Here is a 14,364-nt window from a genome sequence, read left to right as displayed (position 1 = left end):
CCAACTCCCCCCTTTCCTTCCCTATCCCATTAGCCCACATTCTTTCCCTGCCCAGCCCTCCAATGCTGCCTAATCTCATTTACAGGGGCTGCTGCCAGATCTGCTGTCAGCTGCAGTTTCTTGGCCGCTGTTTTCGGTGAGCGAGCCGAGAGCGCCGAGGAGGAGGAGGAGGAGGGCTGCTGTGTGGCGGAGCGGCAGCAACAGCAGCGGCAGCAACAGCAGCAGCACCTTTGACGTGCCCGTCCCCCACGTGACGGCCGCTCCATTGCGGGGAGGGAGCTGAGCTGAGCTGCCGCCGCTCCGGCAGAGCAGGGGAGAGCCGCAGCCTCGGCGGCGGCGGTACCAGCAGCAGCGCCTCCGCCCGCAGTGTGTGTGTGTGTGTGTGTGTGTGTGTGTGTGTGTGTGTGTGATGAGCGATCACCGCGTCCCTCCGCCCGCTGCCGGCTGACACCGACCGCGCGGGGCGCGCCAGGAGCAGCAGGAGGAGGCGAGGAGCCGCGGCCACCGCGCAGTGACCTTGGCCCAGGAGGTAAACGAGCCGGGCGGGGAGCCGCGCTCCGCGCCCCCGCCCCGGGCCGCTCCGGACGGGGGAGGCCGGGGGAGCCTCCGTCAGCCGCCCCGGGCGGCGCCGCTGCCGCTGTCCGCGGTGCTGAAACAGGCAGCTCGGTGCCGGGCTCCCTGCCGGGCTCGCCGGTTCTCCCGGCCATTTGCCGCCGAGAGGCGCGCACCCAGGGGCGGGCGCTGCGGGGGCAGGGCAGGGCGAGCCGGCGCCGGGGACGAGGTGCAGCGAAGCCCTCCTCACTCGAGAGGTCTGGGGGCAGGGGAGGGCTCTGGAGGTAAATGTTTGGAGTAGAGCTCAGCCCTCCAGGCTCTCCGCAGCCGCCGGTGTGGTCTGTAGATGGAGCACATTCTTACACCTGCGTGCAAAGCCGAAGCTACGGCATGATCTGAGCTCTTAGTGCAGCTCCCGTGTGACCGGGGGAGGGCGGGGAGGAGACGGGGCTGCCGGCGGAGCCCGTGTTGTGCAGTGAAGTACGATGAAAGTCGGTGAAAGCAACCGGAGAGGTTTTGTGGCTTGTTTCTTCCTCTGCCCCCTCCCCCGTCAGCCGCTTCCCTCCCCCTGCATCTGTGTAAGAGCACACACGTGCTGCTGAATGAAGGAGAAGTTTAAAGTGTCTGCTTTGCTTTTGGTGCGTTTGCCGGTTTCGAGAGTTGCTATGGCCCGGGCCGCGAGGAGAGGGCACTGCTGGATACGGAGTAGTGGGCTGAGTCAGTCCCAAAACAGTGGTCTGGAAGGTGCAGAGTATTCCCTTGGTGAAGCCTGTGCAGGGGCGGAAGGAGGTGTCTGCATGGTATGGTGGTTAGTGGTATGTCAGGGAGCTGTTCGGAGTGACAATTCATTAATGTCTAAATTAGATTAACATACTACATTCATTATTTATAGGAGAAAGAGTAATGACAGTAGATGGTGAATTAGCAGCTTTGTTCCAATGTAAATATCTGTGGAGTAAGAGCATACGCTGGTCCCGATACACGTTGGTAGAAAGTCAGGTCTGTTAATCATCAGGGAAGGAAGGAGACCCGAGGCAATGTCTTACTGAAACCACTTTTACCCTTTGCAGTGCAGCATTCAAAAGCGGATCAAATTTGTGGGACATGGCACAAGGAAATAATTATGGGCAAAGCAGCAACGGGGTGGCTGATGAATCCCCAAACATGCTGGTGTACAGAAAGGTAAGCCTTTGTGTTTTTCAAAAGCTGAGGAAGGGACTTCAGGAAATGGTGAAGTCTTGGACTCCTGCCTAGCAAGCGAGGCCATTATTTTTGCTGTTTCTCTTCAATTTCACAAATAGATGCTGCCACTGTGCTTTGCATCGAATGGAGCAGTCTGATTTCAGAACATAATCACCTGTCACTCATTTAGAATGTTTTGTGTCTGTTGACATCCGTGCTGCCTAGTGCAGTGTAAATGGCATGTGCAGAGTAGATGCATATCCCGGGTACTACTAGTGACTCCTGTTTTGAGAAATGACCTGATCTGTTGTTTTAAATGGTAAGATACACACACATGCTCAGAAAGAGTTGGTTCTTGATTTGAAATACTTGATACATTTCATTCACTTTCTGCATTGATGCATATGATATGTGGTGGTGATGTGCCAGGGACTGGAACGTGTTTTGAGTTCAAGTGCTCACTTGTAAAATCTGTTTGTAAAATTAATTCCTGTATTACGAAGCTAAATATTAACTCTATAACACAATGTTTTGTATTTCTGTCTCGGGGCAAAGATTTTCAGAGTGTAGGGAGGTCAGAGCCATTAACTTATTTCATACGAGGAGAAAAAACGATTAAAGATATCTTATCTGCAATCACCACAACTTAAAAAAAAACCCCAAACAACAAGCAAGCAGCAAACCAAGCACACACACTCCAGGGATTCTCTCTGGGAAGCATTTCTAATGTAGTTATTCTAATAGCATCAATATACAAATTTCCAGACATTGAACTCCAATAGTGGGGCTTATTTAGCCACTGTGCTTTAATGTAAGTGACAGTAAATGCTTGGGGATTTTGAGATGAGCTTATACAGTTAACTTTTAAAATAAAGCTTTAAATGCATTTATAAAAAAATAGCAAAATAAATTATAATAATAATGGAGAAAAAAAACTTAGATATCACAATCTGAAATACATCACTATACAAATCCTTGTTTATTCCTAGAACATGGTGCTTTCTAACTAGTCTGTGGTTGTTTTTATCAGGTGAAAAAAAAAATCAATATTTTGACTTTGTTAGAGTCATTGACTTTTCCCTTTGCCAGTTAACTGCAATAGAAAGCATCTGATGTATATTTAGTTTAGTTTTTGAGGTGAACTGAGGTATCATCAGTACCTGTTCTTTTCCCAGAAATTAAACAGTAGTTTGAAATTTGACTCCTGTTGTTTTTATTTTGCTATTTTCAAGTAAGTTGTGGATTCCAGTTAGCTGATGGTACTTGTTATTTTGAAAATAATTAGGCTCTTTTTACATAAGTGACTGAATTATGAACTTAACCTTAGTTATCCATCTATGTAAGAAGGCACATTTAGAACAATATGGGATTGCCTTGCCATTAACATCACAAGTGTTTTCCAAAATGCAATTGCATGCCTGAATGGGTATGTTAAAATATGCTGCATGTATAAAAGCAATATACCAAAGCATATATTGTTCTTTAAAGGGTTTTTTGATCATTCTAAACAGAGTCTTTACATATTTTTCATGTACTTCCACACTGAGAAAGAAGCCTTTTCTCAGCTTATTTGATACATGGGGAAGGAACACAGAGGAACTGTTTCTCTTCTCCTGTGGTGACCTTGACTGAGGAACTGGTCAAGCTTGTGACCCATTATACTTAGTGTGACCTCATGCCCAAATTTAACATTGCCCCTGAGCAGCCTCCAGATTGAAATGGAACTGCTGAGGTAAGTGATGTGAATCTTGGTGATACAGGAGAAACTTGAAAATGGGGAGCAGGGATAGGGCACGAAACCTCAGGTGTGGGCTCAACAAATCGAAGCATCAGATACTTTTTCAGTTCCCTACAAACTGACGGTGATGGAATGGTGTCAGTCTATGTCTTCCAGTCTAGCAGTGGTCCTTCCCTTGTTGTCACTCCAGTGCAAGTGGTGTACTGAGTATTAAACTTCAAAGAAAGCGGACCACCTGCAGCATTACGGGCAATATTTATTTTTGTACGTGTCAATTTATTTTTGTAGCATGGTGAATCAAAAGATCATTTAAGATTGTGCACACTGATAGTACAGAGAGAAAGCTAAGTAAGCGTTCCTTTGGCAGTATTCAAGGAATAGGCAACAAAATAAGAGAGAACTTTTTTTAAAAGTCACCTGCCTTTTTCTGCAGTATGTTGTTGCTGTAATAAAATGTCTTATAAATTCCGTGACTAGAACATAAGAGGAGGATATTTAGGTGGAAACCATTTCATTTCAGAATATATCATCTCTGAATATAATTCTTCAATAACAACAACCAAATCACAGGATTCCTTGTAATACACTTGAAAACACAATACTTCTCTGTCTATCATTGTGTTGGAAATGAAAGCACTGTGCAGAGTGAACAAAGAACCAGATATGCCAGCTTTATGAAGGACTTTTTTTTTTTTTAATTCTCCCCCAACTGGAAAAGTATTAATAGTTGTTAGAAAACAACGTTGATGTGCTATTGGCTGGCTTGAAATAGTGTTGCTGTAATCCACAAATGCAGCAACGGTTTCTTCCAGTCGTTTATACACCACCAGCCTATGAAGTAGCGCACAGTCTGTGATGTGTGTACCTGCAAGGAATAGATGGCGCAGCTCTTTATACTTGTGTTCACAAAGAGCTAAATAAAGTTTGCCCACGCTGAGTGAAGTCCATTACTTTGGCTATAAACCACAATTTTGCAAGATGGTAATTCTGTTAGTCTGCCTAACTATCAGACATAATCTGAACGAAGTCTGTTCAGAGTGGTTTAGCCCTGGGTTTCCTAAATCACCGACTGCAGTAGGAGCATTTTGTAGAAAATTCTACACTGAATGCAGTTCTAGTGTTTGCAAATTCAGTATTTCAAGCTTGCATCATTGCAGAATCATTATTGTGCTTCAAGTAAATTGCAAAGACTGGTTTTCTGTTTTTCTGAAAAGTTTTTGGCTTGTGATTAGTTAGTTATTTGAAGGGTTGAAGAAAGATGGATTATCAGCTTGTACTCTAGAGTAATACAGAGTGTAGATAGCCTCTTTTTATGGCAGCTTGTATAGACATAGACAAAGATGGGTTTCATTGCATTTTGCTTTCAGATACGATGTTGTTTTGTTTTTTTAAATCAGCATAGAATGAATAAATATTCAATGCATACATAACTTAGAATTCCTTATTTGACTCTCTGATGGAAGAGACAACAGCACAGATATAAGGAACTATTTATCTTTTTCACACTGCTTTTTAAGATTCTTGTGTCAGTGTTCTTATGCCTTGGGGATTACTTTTTATTTTAATAAGAATGTCAGATGCATTATTCTTTTTGGCTATCAGCCTAATTATAAAGTAATGACATGTGACACATCGTTGGTACTGACATACCTTAGAAAGTCCTGAATTTTTCTGCTAGTAGCCCGAGGCAAACATGAAAAATGTAAAACCCCTGCTTTACTTCTTCTCCAGCAGAGTCCATTCCAGTCACCAATTATGAGATGAGACACAAGAATCCATATATTTTCACATCACAAGTTGGTCATAGAGAAATCTCAGATTTCAGCAAAACTAACTGACTGTTGCAAGGCATGTCTTAAAGAAGAAATTTGAGATGTAATGCAAGGCCTACATCGTGCAGCTTTTCTGAGTTCCAGACCCTGACATGCCTTTTGGTTGTTTGGGTTTTTTTAAAAAAATCATATCCATGGCACAAATAATTAAAAGAGTAAGAGTTGTGTTTGAGGAACTTCCATTTTCGATCTACTGCTGGTCCTGCTAAACCTTTATTTATCTTTCTGGTTTATGCTTTGCTTACTTTTTAAGTCAAACATATACTGCAAGGGTTAGGAGTTCTAATTTTCAAATGTAATGGTTATTGTGTTTCTGTCTGAGCTAGCTCCATTTGAGACATGATAGCTTTATTTTGTAGCAATAAGATTAGTCTTGTCCGAATAGTAATATTCTTGTGACCGAGACTTTGATTCTCTATCTTCCTCACTGCCCCAAGTGCTAGAACAGTGTTTGCAAAAGCTGATTAGAATTACTTACAGTTGGGGCTTTCAGTGCTGTAATGAAGATAATGAGGTGTTTGTTCTGTTCTTGTGACAATTGTTGAAGGTCATATATGTCAGTACTCATGTATAGCAAGGGCTGAATTTGTAATCAAACTATTTCTTAGTAGTGAATATGATGATATTCTTCATAGAAACTCTACCTCCAAAGCGTGATAGGTAGCAAATGTTGTTGATAGCCATGCAGTGACACTGTTTGAGGAAACGGTGACCACCATTTTCTAATACCCGTTCTCCTCTCCTCCCCTTGTACCAGCGTAGCGTGCAGATAATGCTGTGTTATCACGTGGCTTTTATCAGATGCTCCCTTAAAGACTGTTGGATAAAAATGATATCACAGATAACTGTATTCCTTAGAGCCTGTGAGGCTAAGGAAGGACATGGTAGGTGGGATTTTTCTAAGTGCTGTCACTCTTTTTGATAAGGGAAGAATTAGTCTTATATTATGCATTTCTGAATATGCCATCACAGCCTTTGGAGGCATCTTGCTCCCAGTGTAAACTACTGAGCTTCTTACTACACTGCAAATTCAGGGGTACTCTTAGGGTACTAGAGAAAAAAAATTGTTTAGTTTTTTGAGTTTGATTACAATATGAATCTACATCATGCAGTTTCTTCTTCTGAGGAGTGGTACTGTTCTAAGTCTTGGATACTAGTCTTGGTTTTATTCCAAAACCCATCATTATGGAATCGACAGATGAAGGTCCACATTTTAGGACCTCAAGAATTCCAGCTGCAGAAAGAGCAGAATTTACCTCTCTATCCGGTATGGATGTTATGAGGATGTTGTCGTAGTTCTCGAGTAGTTGGTTAATAGTGAACTATGCTGTTACATAGGTAATATTTAGAAGTCAGGAACTCAGAATGCTGGATGCTGTGGAGTGCCTTTTATGTGGTGAGACTGCATGTTTCCCTGTAATCTCTCACATTGTGTTTCGTATCTACCCCCCATGCAGTGATTCACTTTGATGTTGTATCCTCTCCTGGAATGGTTATTGTTAGTACCAGGTGTAGCATGTATGTCTTGGCATCATTTGTGCTAAGAGCAGTATAGGAATTTGATTGTCTTCACAACTATACAGAACCACTGAAAATGCCAAGGAAACCTGATAAAGTATTTCAGAGTCTGCAGGTGGCTAGCTCTGCAAGAGGGGCACCTGCCCTGGGTATTTGCTTTGGTGATTCCTGCTGGTATTTTCCATCCTTTCTGTTCTTTTCCTTCCACTAGGTGTAGAAATGCATCAAGTCATATTGCAGGGAGAGGTTTACTGCTGCTTGCTGTTCTGAGCTTGATGTGCTCGGATCACTAGCATTACTGTCAAGTGCAAAAACCCCACAGAATTCTGTGCCACCATGTTACTTCCTTTCTCCATCCCACATGTGCTGTCTGAAAACTGTATGTGCCTGTTTTGATTGTGCATTGTCATTTTCAGTTTCTCCGCTTCTTTCCTTTGAAGCAGTCTACATTTGTAGCTATGGAAACAATGATGCTATTGATAGTGACGTGCAATACGGAGTCAGAAATTGTTTGTTTTGGAGTTTTGAGTTTTGTTTTCTTCTACTTCAGATTTACAACATTCTTTGTGGACTGCAGACATTTTTTATAGTAACCTCTCTCATACCATAGGCAGATTCTGAACAAAGCTGATATGAACTATAATGAAGCCACATTAAAATACTTCGCTCTGGTTTCAGCTGGGGTAGAGTTAATTTTCTTCCTAGCAGCTGGTGCAGTGCTGGGTTTTGGATTTAGGGTGAAAATAATGTCAATAGCACATTGATGTTTTAGCTGTTGCCAAGCAGTCAAGGACCTTTCAGCTTCTCATACTGGCCTGACAATGAGAAGGTGGGAGGCACCCAAGAACCTGGGAGGAGACACAGCCAGTACAGCTGACCCAGACCGGACAAAGGGATGTTCCATACCATATGATGTCATGCCCAGCACATAGCTGGGGGGGTTGGCCAGGAGGCAGGATGGCTCAGGAGCTAACAGCCTTGCCTCTGAGTAGCAATAACACCATGTGTCACCTCTTTTGTATGTTCTTTTATCATTATCAGTGGTGGTGTTAGCTTCCTTTTCTGTCCTATTAAACTGTCTTTGTCTCAACTCATGAGTTTTACCTTTTTCTACTGGAATCTTTCCTCCATCCCCTCATCCCAGGGGAAGGGAGTGAACAGCTGTGTGGTTGTTTTTGCTGCTGGCTGGGTTAAGCCATGACATACTTGCATGTAAATATAACTTGTTAAAATGTGGTTATTTTCCCAATTCAGGAATCACAAACCAATTAAAGCATAGTTGCAATTTTTAGTGTAGTAAGCACTACACCAGCTTCTTCAAATCGTTCTGTAAAAGCTTCTAAAAGAGAAGAAATTTGGCTTATGAAATCCATTTGCAAAGCTAAATCCCAGATCAAGCCTAGAAAGAATAAAGTTACCAGTAGAGTAAGTTTCATTGATTTTTACATGATACAAGATTTTTCAGACAAAACGTTGGGGAAAGGTAAAGACTGCAGATTTATAATATTATAAAGTGTGAACAAAAGTTGTTTTTCAACTGAATCCCTAAAAAAAGCTCAAGTATTTACAAAAGAGATGCATAAAATTATTCTTTGTGTTACAGATGGGTAAACTGAGGCACGCCAGTGACATGTTAGAGCAGCTGAAAAGACAAAAATCCTTTCTTTTTTTGTAAAATAGAGGAAACAAATTTTTTACAGAAGAGGGGGCTGTTAGGGCTGAGCTTGCAAAACACTGCCTGGCTTACATCAGTCCTTTTTTTTTTTTTAATGGAAACAGATTGCAGTAGTAGGGGGAAAAAAATTGGAAATGTAGGAGGATACCTTTTGTTGAATTTGATCAAGGCAAGAAAAGTCTGGATTTTAATAGTGGTAATAAGAACCTTACAAAAATTAATAAGGGAAGAAAGCTTAGAGGGTGGTGAAGGAGTAGGAGGTGGACCACTGCAAAAAGAAAAAGCCTTCAAATAACACTTTGAGATGATGATGCAGTGGAGAAAAGGTACGTGTGCCATTCTCCTTGGTGAAAGGATCAGCTGAGAATTTTAATCTTTTTGGTCTTGATTGCCACCGGCTATAAAAAAATATAAATTTGAGATAAAAAGGATGAGTTAGCTATTAAAGTATGTGTTGGTTATAAGTAACTGGAATAGATGTAGTGGGAATGAGGTTGGCTGGGACACCACAGGGGACGTTAATCCTTGGAGCTGAACTGCCTGAGAAGCAGATTTGGGAGCTGTTGGTTCGTCTGGAGAGTAAGAACTGCCTGGGGTTAGTGCGGGAGAGTGGGCTGGCCAAGAAATGGAGCTGTAAAAACAGGCATAGAGCATCTCATAAAGCCACTGTAGCTGTCAGCAAATGTTTTTCTAGATAACACACAGACTTCTTAACTGACAGGGATGTGAGCTGGGCATTTGGGCTATTCAGCCTCCTAAAATTTGGGGCCTGTTTTGTCCTCGTGTACGTCTATGTTTGAAAGCTTCCTTTGTTAGATGCTGCTATGGATCTCTCAATTTGTTTGTAATGCTCTGTGTGTCTCTGAGAAGACAGCTTTATGGGCTGAGCTTTAGAGAAGCTGCTTTGTCTGTGAAGGTGATCAGGGCATCAAAATCCATAGACATCATTCCTGCTTTTTCTCCCTGTTGTTGCCTTCTCTTCCTTCAGATACGCTTCTGGCTAAAAGTTTACTTCTGATGAATAGGAGCTGGAGAGATGACACAATAATTGATATTTTTATTGGCATTTTCCCAATAAAGATGCCTATTTTTCAATATTTTTATAAATCTGATATTTTTACTCAAGGATATCCTTGTCTGCCATTAAATGAAATTTGGAGTGTATCAGTTTAACAGTGTCATTCCAATGAGAAGTCCTTTCTGGGGGAGTGTCTGTGAATGCATCATGATGTGTTCGTATCAAAGATGCGCCGGTTTAATTTCTGAAAAACCCTAAGAGCTGAATACACCCCAAGGATCATCGGGGTAGAAATTTATTCATCACAGTGAAATCATCATTCTCCTGGCCATACTTCTTACCGAAACTGGGTAAAATAGCAATTTTGAAGCTGTATTAACTTTTCTGCATCATTTCTGCTGGAGTTACGTGTTTGCTTTCTTCATCCTTTGACCTGTGCTGAATCCTGTTTGACTAACACAGTGTGAAGTCGTAGGGAGGAAGAATCATGCCACAGAGGAAGAGTTAGCAAACACAGGATATCTTTACCATGCTGTTCAGATGTACAAGGACTATCCAGCTGAAAGTAAAATTTGCTCCCTGTAACACCAAAGGATTTTTCTCTCCTTTCTGTTCCAGTTATTCTTGATGACGTAGATGGTTGTATAATGTGAATGCACATGTATGTGTTTGCATATGTACTTAGAGTATTTCAGTAGCCTAATCTAGCAAACGGATTTCAGTTATGAAATCCTCTCAGCAGTGCAGAGTCCCTGCTGCCATGGGACAAGCAACGGGGTGGGTCTGCTCTGGTGATGGAGCCTGTGGGGTCAGGCATGTCACTTTTGTGGCCGTTACGCTTTTGGGACAGTTCTTTGTTGCTCATTACATAGCAACTCACAGTGTAAAAAAACCAAACCAACCAACCAACCAACAAAAAAAAACCCAAAAAAGAACAACAACAAAAAAGAACAGCTCCCCTGGAATTTATTTTGGAAGAAGTATTATGCCAGCCAGACTCACTTTTATTGCAATCTGATTATTGATTCGTAATTTATCCTAATTGTATAGACATGGAAAAAAAAGATTGTATAGAGGGTATTTAAATGTATAACAGTTTTTGAAAATGTCATGTATATGAGGTATGCTATTGTACATTGTCGTCCATGTTGTAAAAATGAATTGTACTGAAGTATTTAGAATATCTGTTATTTAAAAGTGCCCTAAATTCTTGTGGAAACCCACCATTTTTCTGATCTACTTTTATATCAGGATGAATAAGCAGTTTACTGAATGCCTTTTGAAAGAAAGAGATATTAATGCAGTTTAACACATACATTTCTCTGTACTACAGACTGTAGGAAGTAGTATTCTTCTGTGAGCTAGATTTTGCCCTCACATGTGGATTCATGGCATCTCTTGCTATCAGCACAAGCCATACAGTTGTATTTGATGTAGAATCAATATCAATAAGAAGAATGACAAAGCTTTATAATAAACTCTCAAAATTACACAAACTTGAGGCAGGCGTTTTACAATAGGAATTCTCTTTATGCTGTGCACCTTTGTCTATATGGAGGAGAAAATATAGAACACTTTGTGGCTGTACCACAAAATCCCTGATGTTGGCATATTTAGTGCTGCAGGCATACACGTGATCTGAAGAACAAGTTCAAAATTGTAAACTAGGATGGCTTCTTAGTAGCAAATGGAAAACTTAGTGTACGAGTAATGCTATTATAAAGGGCTGTACTGAGATTTCTATATGGCTTGAGTAGTTTATTTTAGCTGTGTCATCTGTAAAATGGGTGGTCTGCAGTGTAACTAAACTCATCTTGGCGAAATTCTGTGAAGGCCAAATGTTTACTTTGTAGAGAGTACCTTAAATATATCAAAATACTACATTAGCTGATAAAGTACTGTGGTCATAGGAATGCGTTTTCAGACAACTGGAATACTATAAACAAGAAGAGTTCTACCCAGCTGCTCACAGTATTACTAGCTTTCAAATGTCTCAGCTTTTTTAAGAGTTACTAGGCAACGACAAATCTCATTCAAGTCACTAGGAGCTAAAGGGTTTTAGTACCTTTTCGTAAATCATGTCTATGACTGTGGAATCATCACACTACCTGAATGAACTATTTAGATTCTGGCTTCTGTGATCTGGAGGAAACGCCAGTATCCATCTGAATAGAAGAGCCATACTAGTGCCCAGTAAAGTTAATGCGTTGACTTGGTTTCCAGGAGGGAAGAAAAAATACCTTTGGGTTGTTTAAAGAAGGAAGAAATGTTATAGTGCTTTATATTTGCTCATTTTTAAAAAACCTGTAGTATGAGAATAGTATCTCTACCATAGGAAAAGCTTTTCCTGTCTTGCTTTCTCTTTGCCATCAACTCCGCTTCTATAGCATTACTGTTGGATGTTGAAGTTCATGTTTATCAAACACACTGTCCTGCTCTTATATTGAGGCAATGTTTGTATCTCATTTTGAGGTATGTTCAGGAGAAAAGTGTGTGGATGTGCCCTGTTTGTACAGTTGTGGTTGTTTTTGTCAGTAATGCATCTGCAGCTGTCATGCCATTAACCTTTTAACAGAAACTTTGCTTCGAGGTTGGTCAGGCAGCTGTAGCCAGGGCTGTGGCTTCTGGGATTCTTTTGGTTTATGTTTTTTTCCCTCTAGAAATCGAGGGAGTTGACGGTCCTTTTTAGTTCTGTGTTCCAGCGTTTAGGAGCAATGGAAGATGAGGCATGTTGTACAGGTATAAACGTGTAACTGCGGATTGCCTCTGAAGGTTCAACCTTTCCTTCCAACTCACTGATGCCTGTTACCTAAATGAAAGTGAACACGGATACTAAGACATGAGTTTCTGTTGTTTGGAAGGGTGTTAGCACAGGACTTTGACTTGCCATCCTTTTTCAATATTTTTATTATTATTTTTTTAATTTATTGAACTATGTTTCTTGCTTCTCATTTAGACAGAATTCTACCCTTTGTGTCCTGTGAAATAGTTTTAAATTGATCATTTTATGGGGCTTATTCATAGTCACGCTGGGCAGTGTTAAAGGAAATGGAATATGGGTTCAAGGGACAAAATGCCACATGTGAAGCACTGAAAGAAAAATATTCAGCATCACCTCAGTCTGTTCACTGGCAGTATGCTTATCTTCACGTGGGCAGTATTCACCAATTGCTCTGTCTGGCAAATATGGCGAGAAAAGCAAGGTTGATCAAGACCACTAGGATTGTGCAGGTGCTTCTGGAGATGGTGGCGAGGTTCACTAGGTGGTGCTCTTCCCCATGGGCAGTGAACAAACGTCCCATAGGGATGCTGGAAGAGATCCTCTTGAGGAGGGAATGAATGCTGGTCTTGTAAACAGTGTCTTCCATGCTAGATGTTGATGTTGGTGGCCTAGTCAAATTGCTGATTAAGTCTTTTCATGATGATTTTAATTCACTGATGCTCGTTCTGGTGTTTCCAGGTTGGAAAGTGTCTATTGTCATCGTTTGCTTATTGCCTATCCCAAACACCAATCTTTGTTGCCTGCACTTGTGTTACGTGCAGGAGGCTGTTTGGTGTAGTGTCCTGTTGGCAGTCTGAAAAGATAAATTTACAACCTAAGCAGAAAACAAGAGGTGGGAAAGTGATTGAGGAAACTAGTTAGAAGAGGCCAAGACTGTGTGATTTCCATTTTTTTTCCTTCAGTGCATGCAATGGTATTTGCATCATCTCCAGCACAGTACCTGAGAATAGCCAAAATGGAAGTGAAGCTTGCTGCAAACTCAGTTGTTTGCATGATTTGGTTCTGTTTGCATGCTTTGGTCCAACTGTCAGTAAGTTTGTTCTTTGTTATCTTGACAGGCCTTAGCATGAGGAAGTATGTTTGTGTATGTTCTCACTTTTCTCCCTTATCCTACCTTTTTGACCTTTTCATATAAACCATATAGATGCTGTAAATGGATTTTAGCTGAGTAGTCCACAGTTGACATGAATAATTAGCTTTCTGCCATAGTGTTGGTTACGCTTAAAATATTTTTGTCCTATTCTTTTTGCAGGCTATCTTAAGTAGGACTTACAAGATAGCCTACTTGCCTGCTTATGTTCTAGCCAGCTAGACTTCAGCATGTTACTAGGAACATTCACTGTGCTGTATTACTGCATTGTTAGCTATCCTTGGGATGAATACTGTCTCAAACATTTGAAACATTTAGTTGAAGCAGTTGAGGGGAGAACACCCCCCAATTTTTCTTTTTTTTTAAATTTATTTTAAGTTCTTACCTATTTACCTTGCAGAAGTGAATTTTTGTTTTATTTATGTGGTCCTAAGTGCAGAGTAACTGTTGTTCTCAGGTTATTAAGATTCATTTCTGCCATGGTTTAGCCTAGCCAGCAGCTAAAACAATGACACAGCTATTCGCTCACTGGCCCCCTCCCAGTGGGAAGGGGGAGAGAATCGAAGTGGTGGGGCGGGGAGGAGAAGGACAACTTACGGATGGAGATAAAGGCAGTTTAATAGGCTAGAAAAGGAAGATAATAACAAACTAATAAACCAAGTGATGCACAGCACAACTGCTCAGGACCCCAAATTGATGCTCAGTAAGACCCAGAGCTGCACCACTCCTGGCCAACCCCCCAGCTATATGTTGAGCATGATATCATATGGTATGGAACATCCCTTTGTCTGGTTTGGGTCAGCTGTCCTGGCTGTATCCCCTCCCAGGTTCTTAGGTGTCCCTTGCCTTCTCATTGGTTGGCCAGAATGAGAAGCTGAAATGTCCTTGACTGCTTGGCAACAGCTAAAACATCAATGTGTTATCGACATTATTTTCACTCTAAATCTAAAACCCAGTACTATACCCAGGAAAAAAAT

The 14,364-nt window shown here is 41.4% G+C and overlaps 1 protein-coding gene across 13 annotated transcripts in view; it reads left to right on the top strand.

Moving 5' to 3' along the window:
• Window positions 1–1,638: 1,638 nt before the first annotated feature.
• The window catches only part of RGS7 (regulator of G protein signaling 7), a gene marked incomplete at both ends in the record, with an annotated part of 245,311 nt that continues 232,585 nt past the window's right edge, over window positions 1,639–14,364 (top strand). For 12 of the 13 annotated variants that reach the window (XM_084261619.1, XM_084261613.1, XM_084261620.1 and 9 more), the window contains one exon: window positions 1,657–1,734. In XM_084261619.1, the coding sequence (XP_084117745.1) occupies window positions 1,657–1,734 (78 nt within the window). Of the gene's footprint in view, window positions 1,735–14,364 lie in introns of all 13 variants that reach the window. The other variant, XM_084261614.1, reaches the window with a different exon arrangement.

The sequence above is a fragment of the Gallinula chloropus genome, assembly GCF_964237585.1.
Source record: "Gallinula chloropus genome assembly, chromosome: 3".
NCBI lineage: Eukaryota > Metazoa > Chordata > Aves > Gruiformes > Rallidae > Gallinula > Gallinula chloropus.
Note: the sequence above shows the minus strand (reverse complement) of the source record. Positions and strands in the feature narration are given on the sequence as shown.